Consider the following 12,661-nt stretch of genomic DNA (forward strand, 5'->3'; position numbering starts at 1 on the left):
ACATGATGATGGTTTGATTTTTTAAATTTTTAGTACTCACCTCCAGTCGCAGGTCACGTAATTGGTGAACCTAATTAATCTAACCTAACTTGTCTTAATCACATTAAATCTATTTTTTATGAATATTTCAATTTGTCATATATGTGAAATTGAAGAAGAAAGTGAGGAACAACTCGACATAAATGAGAGAGAGAGTTTTTTTTTTTTTTAATGTGTGTGTGCATCTCTGTCAACTAAAGCTAAACTAAACTGTGTGCTTTGGGCTCTGCAAAAAGCCTGATGTTCAGACTTAGTCTTCTGTGCACAGAAAGCCTATTTAACATATAACTATATTTTTCATGAAGTAGTGGCTTTGAGGCTTCCTCTCATTTGGCGAGAGATCTGTTCGGGCAGCATGCGAGCGTGTTGGCAACCCTGTGTGTTGTTAACCAAAAATGTAAAATGATGTTATATCACTAGATTTCAGTATTGAGATACAATTACATTCATGCTTTTGCATTATACTAAACTATAAATATATTATTGGGAATCATGAAAGAGTTTCGGAGACACAGAGCGTACTCGTGTAATAACTTACTCGAGCCTGTGAGAGAAGCTACGAAGCTGCCAGAGGAGCCGCTCACTCAGATTAAAGGATGTATGGGAATAAATTACAATATGATACATTTGTGTATATTTCTCACTTTCTCCCGATGGTCTGAACGTGGGAACGTGTGAAAAGTGTCAACTGTGTGGGTCTCGGTTAATGCATTGGAGTTGGCAGCCATGCAAACCTAGTAACAGTATCACTCTCAAGAAAGGACTGTCCAAGTGAAAAACTTCAACAATTGGTTTAAAATTTGCCAGAACCTAAATGGAGTTACTCGAACCCTTTGATTATAATGTTGCCACACTTTCCTGATTCTAAAAAGGTGAATTTAATGTTTGTTAAACCCGTACTTCAGCTATGATTGAACAGTGATTGCCCATCTTAGCAATCATAGCTAGGAAGCAGTCGAAGTCGAAATGTTGTTTAAACATTGTCATACTGAGCATTTAAAGAGTTTGGAGGCTGTTGTCTTCTTTTTAGCCTCTCCTAAACCAAAAACACATAAGTGTTATTTGCTCTAATGTAAGTTGCAATTATTAGCATGTCCAGCTCATTCTTTTAGCACAGTATCATGTGAATGTATATAGCCGTCAAGTACATATTCAAAACCCCTTTTACTACATCTTTACGATAAACGATACGGCTAGAAACATTAAAAAGTCAGCCGTAGATGTAATTTTCAACCAACTTAATGTTAGCTTTATTAGCTAGCTAGCTACAGCTGATTCCACCAGACAGCTGTCATTTCGGACTGCAAAATTGAGGGTTTGCCGACCAGGAAAGTGAGACCTGCTTTTGTCAGCATTGTTTAAAAAATTATTAGGAATTTCGCTGTAAAATGTAAATGTGTTTTGTGAGTAGAGCAGCAATAGCATAGGCTAACGAACAGATGGAGGCGGAGTGATCGGTCAGTTGTGGACTTTTCTGGTTACTCCTTTATTGATAACATAATTTATAAAGATTTCAGGTTGCCCAGAAAAGCTTCCTCCTCTCTTCCCTTTCCTTTCTTTCCATCTTTGTCCCTTCCCTCGAGACGCGAAGCAGACACAGCCTTCCTCGTAGGCCTTCGGTTACTACACGGCCCTGCAGTTTTCAGATACAGCATATCCCGCATCAGATTTCATCGTCCTTATCCTCTATCTTGCATTGCTATTGAACGACTAAACTGTAATGAAATGCTGTGAAACTTAGTCGAAACAAAGTATCGATAGCGATCGATGCAGCCCTGTCTGCCCACTGTGAAGCAGCAAAATGTCATTGAGCTGTTTTCAGTCGAGCGGAGTCCCAATCAGATAATCACGTAGCACTCTGTCTGGGGTGAAACCAACTAGAAGAACAAGGTCACCGCGTGTGTCCAAAGATCCACATGCATGCAGAGACTCCCATTCAGTATAACTGCCCAGGACATTCATAAGCAGCCCTTTCTTCACAGTCTTTGTCACCTCGCTTTTAGCTGAGGTGGCACTCTTCCCTCTGCGCCAATTGAGCGCCAATGATGGTGACTAACTGCCCAGCTAACGCGATACGTTCCCGCCTTGCGCTTTCTGCACAAGGGGGATCACACGGGTCAGCTGTGGTCAATGCGTTTGTGTTCTCTAATGTACCAGAATGGCCCATTAAGCTCCAGCGGTTTAATGCTCTGGTTGAAATATGGGAGCATTAATAAAAAGGGTCGACATTACAGTTAGCAATCAGGCATGGTTCACTAACAGCCTACTGTGAAAGAAGAGGCGCTCAGAGGCTTCCCTCTCTGTGGCTCAGCGTCTTTGGTCTGAATGATCAGCTGTGACGGGAGATTATTTTTATAGTTAAAGCCTAAAGGTCAGTTTATTCAGATTACCAAAAAAAAAAAAAAAAACCCACTTTCATCTTAACTGTACTCATGTACCTCCAACCACACACATACTTTTGGTTTTGTTTGTCTTTGAATTTTTTGCTGCCATGCCAGTAAAATAAATTCAACTTGTGGTGCTGGGAAAACCAGGAGTTTGAGGGGGTGTTCAGAGCCGGAAATTTCCCTACTCACTGGGCGGTTGTTTTCTCCCCCTTGCGACGACAGCAGCGCACAACAAAGTAGTAAATTTCCAGAACAGTCACTCCTTCTTAAAACCCTGGTTGTTAATTAAATCACGGCGATGAGGACTCAGCCTTGATGCTCTACCAGGTGAGCTACTGAGGGTCCGGAGGGTTTTTTTTCGCTGTCACGTACCCCTTTAACACAAGTTTTATCATTGCTTTGTTTATCCAAACCTTATTTATACACATCTTGTATAATAATCAGCACCTTTGCCAAGCAGCTGCTAATTCCCATGGTCTTGTGAAGATGTCCAATAATCTTTACCGTCACGGTCATATATTTGCTTGTTTTTTTAATAACTTTCCTTTCATGGGCTGATGACAGTCTTTGTGCGGTTCAAAAACACCTCATTGTTGCAAGTTGAGCAGCATACAAAGCTTTTTCAGAGACTGCCAAATTACAGCCCTTTCTCTTTTTTTGGCAATAAAAGCAAAAAAAAAAAAGCTGAGTCTTTACAGAACACGCCGACACATATACACATACGCACATACGGGCGCATGTGTGCGCACACAGCAGTGTGTGAGGGAAGAGAAACCTGTTGTTAAACCTATTATCGTTCTCTTTTGTGAGTCATGTGCTCCATGTAATGTAGCGTAATCCCTGGTTGTTGAGAATGTGCAGAGCGAGGCTGCCATGGCTCCTCTTCAGCCGAGCCGGGACGACTACAAACGCATTAAACGCGCCCCTGTGGATCGCAACAGCACAACACTCCCGCTCCACTCAAGCCAGCCCCATCCTTTCGGACATACGCACACATACGTGTAGAGGCTTGTTGGACTCTTAAATGAGCATGAAGTCAATCAGAAAGAAATAGTTTGACATTTTGTTAGATACATGTGTCTGTATGCTAAATTTTAAGCCACAGCCAGCAGCTGGTTATCTTAGCTTAGCATAAAGAATGGATGCGGGGGACAGCTAGGTAACAGGTAATCTGCCCACCAGCACCTGTAAGCCTCTCTCACACAACAACATATTAAACCACAAATTGATGTGCTTATACATTGTTTTTTGTACAGGTTAGCTAACAGGATATGATGTGTTCATTAGTGAGCTAGTTCTATGCTAAGAGGCTGCTGTCAGGAACTCTCCTCTTGTCAAGAAAGCAAATTACTCTTTTAAAAATTACTAAAACAATTTGTCAAACAACAGAAAATTGATTGACCAAACTTTTGGAACTTATTAATCATAAGTCATTTATCATGTCAAAAATGATGTAGTTTGATGTAGCAAATGTGAGGACTCTTTGTTTTCTGTGTTAAATTGAATCAAATGTTAGGATTTAGGACCTTTGGTGGGACAAAACAAGCAATTTAATAACATCACCTTGCACTTTTTCAAAATTTTCTGACATTTTATAGGTTAAACAATTACTCAGAAGAAAAATTAAACAGATTAATCAACGGGAGAAAGAATAATCTACTCTGGCATTAGATAGAAACATTGTCTTCCTTTGTTCTCGGTTGGAGGTTGATAGTAGGTGAAGGGTATTTGGAGATAAAAGAGTGATATGCTGCTTTCTCTTCGTAGCCAGTGCCACAGGACCTGCTGAATTAACTGAACAGCTCGCAGTCTCTGGTCACTGGTCTGGTGAAGAAGGAGTTAAACAATACAGAGCTCAAAGACTGGTCGTGACCCGTCATGGGAATCCAAGGTCAAGCTTTGTCTGAGTGTGCTCCAGTGACAGCGTTTCTCTCTCTCTGAGTGATTGTGGCCTGACTGTGGAAGGGTGTGGCTCACATGGGTTTGACCCCACTGGGGGATGGCGGTTTTCTGACTTGGCACAACACTTGGCTGACAGAACTGCTACTGTGGTGCAAGGACGCTGTAGTCTAAAGAGCGCTTTCTGCTTTGTATGGTGGTTTTAGAAATGTAGGGTTTCAGAACGAAAGTACACTGTTGAGTTCGGCAGCTACGTTCAGAATGTTTATCCAGAAGGTACGCTTTCACGAAAACTCGCCTGAATATAGCTCCAGCGGAGATCCAATGTAAATCTGTGTAATTTATAGATTCTTTTAGGAGGCGTCGAAAGCCTTCACCCCTGTTGGTAAAGGCTATGTTTTGGCGAAGATGAGCGAGCATTTGTAGTGTTATTGTAGCTTAAAGCCACTGAGATATACTGTATTAATAAAGTGTTGTATTTAACAAGTGTTCCTGGGTGTCGGCTTGAAGGCTTTTAAAGGTTATAAACTGTGGTGTAAACAATGCCTTCACAGGCCAAGCTGAGGGCCATGTCTCTGAGGAGTGGAACCAACAGACTTGTTTTACAGCCACAGGCTGAGCTCAGCTTTTATCATCCCTGAAAGGCTACACATCGTTAGAGGGAGGGGAGTAAAGGAAGGAAGGGAAAAAAAAACAAAACAAATGGAATAGCATTCATAAATGCAACAAGCTACAACTGCTATGAGAGATCTTTTAATTGGTCATTTGGGGGCTTTTTAAATTTAAAGTCCTCCAAGGTGTTTGAAGCTTCAGTTCAAAACATGAACTCTGCTCTATTCATGTCCAAGGTCAACTATGTTCCAGCCATGTTTTATTTTAATGGATGACAGGCTGCCCATGGCATGAAGGAGGCCCTCTCCATATTTTTGGATTTGTACGTCTTTCATTTACCCGCTGCAATAAAAGTCCCACATGTCATTTCCTTACGTATTTATTTTCTGCTCCTTTTTCGTCAAGTGGCCTGAAGAGATTTCATCGTCTCATTGAGGTTGCCACCTGTCCCCCGCCCCCCAGACCGGAGGACTCTGCTCCTAAATACGCATTAGATTGAAATATTCTATTGCACACTTATTTGTGGTTTCACAGCGGTTTGTTTTGCATGATTCACCTGCTGCCCCGGGGGCCACAGCGCTGCCACGGTTATTTGAGTTGCAGGACTTGAAGCTGCAAAATGTGCTTGTTTTTCTTGCTTGAAATAACATAATAGGGAAAAAAAACCTTCAAGCGCAGAGCCATGTGTGAAGGTCTTGGCCGACCTCGCCTTTTGCTTTAGACTTTCTCTGACGGAGCAGGTGTTTGTTTTTCGGGCCCGCTCGGCCAAATGGTTTCCTCACATCGACTTGACCAAATAGTTGCCATTCTTTCTGCTTGCCCAGTACCACAGGGCTGCATTTAGAGTGAACCGACTCTTCATTTATGTGAGCGCCTGCTGCCACACTCTATTTACACTACTCACAGAAAAGCCATTCATGTTTCAGAATTGGTTCCACATGTTGCCATTGTTGCCGGCCTGGCAGCGCTGTAGAGCACTAACTTAGAGGGCTGGCAGACTGAAGACTGGCGTGGCCTCTGATGCAGGGTGTAAATATTTATACATCCTGTCATTTTGTCTTTGTGTCAACTGCTCCGTGTCAGAGCGGGGAATAACAATCGGGATGTGAGTGATGTGCTGTTCTATTTTGAAGAGGAGGAAGACAGGGGTTAAGGGGATAAGATGGGACAGAGAAAGGGGGGGGGGGGTGTTTAAGTGTGTGTGTTCGCTGGTTTCATGTTGGCTCACAGCCCTGGCTGCTCTCTGCATTTTCATCCCAATCCATGTGTGTGTGTGTGTGTGTGTGTGTGTGTGTGTGTGTGTCTGTGTGTGCGATTACGCCTCCGTCTCATCGGAAGCCAGCCCCACTGATTCAGGCAGCTTCTGTACAAGCATGGCTGTGATGTGATTACATTATCACATGCATTTATAATGCAGCTGATATGAGCCCATGTAATATGCAAGGCAGGCCCGAAATCTAGGAAGTGAGATGGGGAATGGGATTTGTTTATTTGGGGGGGGGGTTGCCCTACTGTTTCGTTTTTCTGCCAGGTTAACGATAAGGTTGTGTTTATGGGAGTATAAAAACCTCCCCAGGTGCCCTGAAAATGAGCTATTGCAACCCATCCAAGAACAAATAAATATCACAACTTAGATCAGAGTTGGTGATGAGTGGTGCAACCTGCAGTGTTGTTTTTGAGAAATCCTTCCAAGTGTGCCACATTTAGTTGCCCTGTAGTAAACCCAAACTATGATCCGCTAAACCCTGGTGAGTTTGACTTTGTGGAGCTCTGTATATTTAGCTCCGCAGCCTTGGGAGGGCCCATCCACGCTGGTCTTGAATGTTTATGAATGGTCCTTGGCCTCATCACAAAAGGCCATAAATCCTTTGAGCGCTGGTGTGCTCAATTAAAACCTTTTGCCCCTTTTGCACACTCCGACAAATATCCTCCCTCCTCTCTTTCTGTCTCACGCACACACATCCGGGCGCACACACTCGCACACATACTCACGCACTCCATCACCCCGTTAGCGAGCCTCCCCTGGTGAGTCAGGGAGATTTATGGGGAGAAGCTGGGTTCGTCAAGTGCCGTCTTCCCCCGGGGGGTGTCACAGCTACATTTGTATTCCAGGAATCCTCTCGATGGCGTGAAAAACAAGCCCAGTGGAGCCAAAGGATTGGCACATCCAAAACTTTGTGTCTCCCTCCAGAGTAAGCAGAGCAGCAGCCATTAAGCAAAATGAATTCTTCTGGGGTGAAGTTGGTCGTGATCTCCAAGATATTTATTTTACCGCGGCTAATGAAAATGTATTAGCGCTGGGGAACCAGACGCGAGATGCTTTTTTTCCTCTTGCACTTCTCTTGTAGTCATCACTGGAGACTCGGAAAGAGAACAAGGGAAAACGCCTTTTCATGCAGTGGCGCTGCTGTCTCGCAGCAGATGATATTGTTTTGTTAGGAGAGCCAGAGTTTGGTCCCACCGCGTGAGCTGGAGGAGGCAGATGTTCTTTGGAGGCTCCCGTTTTCTTGCTCTGTTTGTCCTCGTTTTGGAGCGCTCAGAAATCCCACGTTTGTCACCGAGAACCCGGAGTGTTTGCTTTTGATGCAGTGAAGGGAGAGCGTGCTTTCATTTGAAATGCTGTCTGACAGGTGTGCCTGAAGAAGCAGATAATGTGTTTCGAGGAGGACATTCAAGCTGTCCTCTCCCTCTGTTCCGGCTCTGATGGAAAGCTCCTTGGTAAATTAAAAAAAAATCCCTTTGAAATTTTTTTTTTTTTTTTTTTGTCTGGAAATATCTCACAAATGTAGTGATGAACAATAATGTGGCAAAGACTGCTGAAAATTCAGCAAATGTAGATGTCTTGCTATTGAAAATGTCCAGTATATAGTGATGATTTCTGCAAGTGTCTGCAAGACCTGTGCACAGTAATGTAAGTAATTATGACCACAGTTCAAGTATGTGACGAGCAACTGACCACCCTCGACTAAACTTGTTGGGTAACCAGACGATAGACAGGCCGTCGTCATCGCACGGCAACCACCAGGGGCCTGTAATTCGATTGGTCAGGGGTTAATGGGTTGGGCGCCATGAAAACAGGCACGTTGAGGATAAGATGTCAGTGTCTGTCTGGGATGTCTCTCTCGCTCGCTCTTCACTTGGTCATGTATTCACCATACCACGCTGGAGGAGACAAGGTCAATTCCCATAAACAGTCAGATCTTCATGGTTGAGCTGCCGTATACATTTCCCTGAGAGCAGTCAATCAACAGTAGTGATGGTTTACAGACGGCAAAGATTACCCGCTGAGTCACACGCAGCTACATTTCACCGTGTTGTACACATTCACTTGTGCATGAAGGTCTCGGGTCTCACTTTTGTTTTGGTGGATTTTAAGACAAAGAGGCTGACAAGCATTAATGTAAGAGCACTGTGAACCGTGCAAAATGATTTTTTGAATGAGTGACCTTATCAACCGAGGACTGCTCGAAGCATTTTTGTTCGCTATTCCCTCGCTGTTCTCTTTAGAGTTCCTCTCCTGGCATTGATTAAACCCCTGAAAACTCATCTCTGCTCATCAAAATTACATTTTAAAAGTCTTTTTAATGAAAAAAATCCCTTCATGCCTTAAAATGGCACAGATGTAACTCTGCACCTTTGCCTCAGTTCATTATGCTCATATCTGTGATTATGCAAATAGTCCCCGCCTCTATCCCCACCCATCCCTCCACCGCTCCCTTGCATCTTGAGCAGAAAAGCTACCTGCTCACCTTCGACCCTTTAATTACCTCATCTTATCTCACTAACGTTACACTAGCGGCTTGTGAGGACGACCTTTATCGAACGTTTGCCAGAATTTTCTTCATCAACACCTCCAAGCCATAATAATTGTCCTGGTAGCATTTGATATGAATAATCATGTCACTTAGCAAGATAATGTTGGCTAATATTAACTAGCACACTGCAGATATGCTGGACGTAGTCAACGGATAAAACATGAGAAAAATGATCATACACTACCAACGTGTCCACAAGGTCACAAGCTTTTTCTGTCTTGCGTTGTCAGATCCTTTGCTTACATACATGAAGGCTCGCCATTTCTCTGTTTGCGACTTTGCAACCAAAAGCAGAACATTTTTTCATCGGAGGGAGTCTTTAAAAATAATATTACAAACAAACAAAATACTTCAAATGAGTCAAGTTAGGTCAGCTTACCAAAAACTGTCAAGAGGACTTGCCGTAAAACACAGTTTCACACATTAGTTTCAAATGGGTACGTTCAGTTCTCCGTTCACCAAAAACATGAGCACATTCAATGAGCTCATCCAGAACACTGCTCACATTACTGTCCTCAGGTGTCACATTTTTTTGTCGGGAATCTGCTGTTTCTGGATGGTAAACCGAAACTTTCCTGATCTCAAATGAAATATTGTTAATAACTGAGATAAAGCTTCATGATATCATCGTCTTACTGTATGTGGCAGGTAGCAGACCCCCCACACGGCTCATTATTTTTAATTAGCCCTTCCTCTTCAGTCTATTATTGCAGGCTTTACTGATGTGTGCCACCAACAGTTTGCACCTGCCAATAATGCAGCATTACTGCCCTATAACTACTGTAATCTCAATTATAGTCTGAAACGCTGCTACTGCTTTCTTGTGATTGCTCTAGTATTTACATCACAAATGCTACACAGCATCACTGAATATGAGGGAAAGGTTGGAACAAAGCTTCAAACCAGAACAAAGGCAGTAGCGGAAAAACGTGCTGCTATTATAAATGTGGCCTTTAAGGAACCCCGCTCTCTGAGTGTCTTCAGAAAAGTTACAGCAGCCCTTTGAGCACTGATAATTCATCAACACAGCTGTCGTCTGCAGTCATAGACTCTCCGCTCTGATTGGCTCACTGTTGTTGTGTCCTGCGGTGTCGTTGGCAGAGATGGAGCAGTGGATCTTCAGGTTCAAGGCGGAGGGTACGGTGGATTACTCACAGCTGACCTTTGACCCCGGCCAGAACGAACTAATCGTCGGTGCCAGGTAACATAAATCTGAGTTTGTAATTTTCTCCTTCTCTCTGTCTCATTTTCTCTTGCCTCCTGTCTCTTTCCATTGTTGTCTGTCCTTTTATTGTCTTGTCTTTCATTCCCCATTTTTTCAGTGTTTGGTGGTGCATTGCATGAGTAATGATCAGTTTCTCTATAGATGTGTTCAAAAGCCAGAGAAAAATTGCTTTGGGGATTGTTTCCAAGTCTATTGTCTTTGTCAAGCCCAGCCAAGTGTGTGTGTGCGTGTGTGTGTGCGTGTGTGTCTTTGCAGTTTCTCTGATTTTCTGATTGAGACACAGAATTTGAAAGGGATTGCACACATTTAGTGATAAACAATTTGGCTTTTAACTGTGCGTTTTTGCAGTGTTCATGCATGCATGTGATAAAATTAAATCCTGTGTGTGTTCGTGTGTGTGTGTGTGTGTGCGTTAAGACTGGGTATATACATTCACACTGTGTGAGTCTCTGGCTGATGAAGTGCGCTCTGCACTTCACTTAATGGCTTAGCTGTCAATAGACAGAAACACTCAGTACGACGTGAACAGGAGATAACTGAGGAGCCAGCAGGAAGAAACAACAACAAACAAAGTGAGCCCAGGGAATTTACTAATGCACCCAAGGAACTTAGATGGAAAAGGTTAATTAGGTCCAAGATGTGAGTGAATTCCCCTGGCAGAATTATGTTATATCTGTGTAAGATAATATAATATAATGTGATGTAATGTAATGTAATGTAATGTACCACAGAAACAATGTTTCTGCTGGCCATTTTTTATTTTTAGTTGGTATTTGGAGCACTCAAAAAAATCAAATAAGAGATTTAGTTCAATTTTCGGTGCCAACTCGACGGCTGTTGAGTGTCTAACTGTGAAAGGCGATGTGGTTGGATGGATGGCTGCAGGCTGGGTTAGAAGTATGAGTGATAATGGAAGGAAAGAGGGATCGATGCAAATATCAATACAGTAAAACAGGGCCGTGGCCACGCTGAGACCTGGCTGATAGCCACTCTTCAGGAGATAGATAGATCTCCGTGAAAGTGTTTGTGCCTTTGTGTGTGTGTATGTGTGCTGGAGTGATTAAAGAATGATTTTCCCTTCGAAATGAGACATCTACTTTATGAAAAAACAATACTTTCTCTTAAAAAATAATTGCTGATGTGAAAAATGTTGTTGTTAAAGCTGTTGTGAGATCTCTGCCTGCAAAACAGTTCTTAAGCAATGCAATGAAAATCTTTCAGGTTCATGATTGGCTTATGGGACAAAAACTACAAAATATGGATAATTCAGAAGTGTGAAAGGAGAAGAAATCACAATAATTAATGATTTAAGTCCTAATTGTCAAATTGCATATGATCTCATCCTGTTAATGGTGTATAATGGTTTTAGTAGACAGTCCGACACATCGTTAGTCAGTATATTCAATATTCCCCTTGAGAGGGCGTTCATTAGAACCTAATGTTTCTTGAAAAGTTTTACATGCCAATGAAGCCGTTCTGTTTGTGCTGCGCAAATTTGAAAAGCTTCAGGCGAGGCAGGATCGGCACTTATTAGAGTGAGGTTTCACCACCAGGCTTTGATTTTCTCTCGATCTCTGTCTCTCTCTGTCGCTCGCTCCCTGTTTCTCATGCACACAAAACTGGAGCCGTTAGCAGCATACAGTAATATGTTTTAGCGCTGCTTTATCTAATCGGTTTTGTCTCCTAATTATGGGCTGGCCAAACTGAGAGGTGCATCACTTGCTGCGGTGATTGAATCCAACAATGGCCGGAATTCACTCTCACAGCTCCTCATGCCGCCCGTGAAAAGGTTCAGTTTAACTGCAGGGGAGAAAACTTTAGAAGCTTCTGAGGCAGCAGTTTTCAACGGGAACCCCACTGATTTTACACATCAAAGTGTCTTTACAGGTCTTGGGGAGTACTACCGCACATGTGAATAAAGCTGTGTGAAATCTTTTGACACTCCAGAGGGAGCGTTACAAAATCTGATAAATTGCCTCAAGTGATGTCACCTGAGTCAGCGAAAAGTTGTCTGTTTCCACTTTAACCAGTTTAAGTCTGCATGCCGCCTTTTTTTGAAGTGAAATCCCTTTGTACTGGTGGCACTATGGGTGAAGATGAAAGAACTGGAGAGAGAACACAGATAAAAACTGTGCAGAGCTTTGGCCTTTGAGCAGAGATGCTGTAACATGCACACATCTTTTTTTTTTCTTGGTTTATTTGCAGAAATGCCGCCATCGACTTACACACTTCCTTCTTTTTACAGAAACCACCTCTTCAGGCTGAATCTGGAAGACCTGACACTGATCCAGGTGAGTGCTAATTCTCTTCCCTCTCTGTCTTTCGGTTCCTTCCTCAGTCTGACTCACCCACTTTTCTGAGTGAATATCTACTCAGTCTGTCTGCTCATATGACTCGTACAGTCACACTGGCGCTGGCATCCAGAGCGTCGACTGCCTCCAACAAATGCCACGCTGCAGTCATAGCGTGCTGCCAGCTTCCACAACTTAAAGCCGTTACAGAAAAATGGTTTAACATTTCAAATGTCACAACAACTTCCCATCCAGTGGAGTGACAGTAGGTTTGGTCGACGGTGCTGTGGGTTGATACACAGAGGGAGGTAAAGAGTGTTTAAATCCAATTTGAAACTGTACATGACATATACTCTGCAGCTGTACTTTTCCACATTTTGCGGGGAATTAACA

The 12,661-nt window shown here is 42.9% G+C and overlaps 1 protein-coding gene across 1 annotated transcript in view; it reads left to right on the forward strand.

The window, feature by feature from the left end:
* Positions 1-12,661, forward strand: part of sema5a (sema domain, seven thrombospondin repeats (type 1 and type 1-like), transmembrane domain (TM) and short cytoplasmic domain, (semaphorin) 5A) — a 121,597-nt gene that overhangs the window by 32,151 nt on the left and 76,785 nt on the right. Inside the window, exons 3-4 of the mRNA XM_041961379.1 lie at positions 9,854-9,953; positions 12,223-12,268. Of these exons, the coding sequence (XP_041817313.1) occupies positions 9,854-9,953; positions 12,223-12,268 (146 nt within the window). The remainder of the gene's footprint in view (positions 1-9,853; positions 9,954-12,222; positions 12,269-12,661) is intronic.

The sequence above is a fragment of the Chelmon rostratus genome, chromosome 20 (assembly GCF_017976325.1).
Source record: "Chelmon rostratus isolate fCheRos1 chromosome 20, fCheRos1.pri, whole genome shotgun sequence".
In the NCBI taxonomy this organism is placed as follows: Eukaryota; Metazoa; Chordata; class Actinopteri; order Chaetodontiformes; family Chaetodontidae; genus Chelmon; species Chelmon rostratus.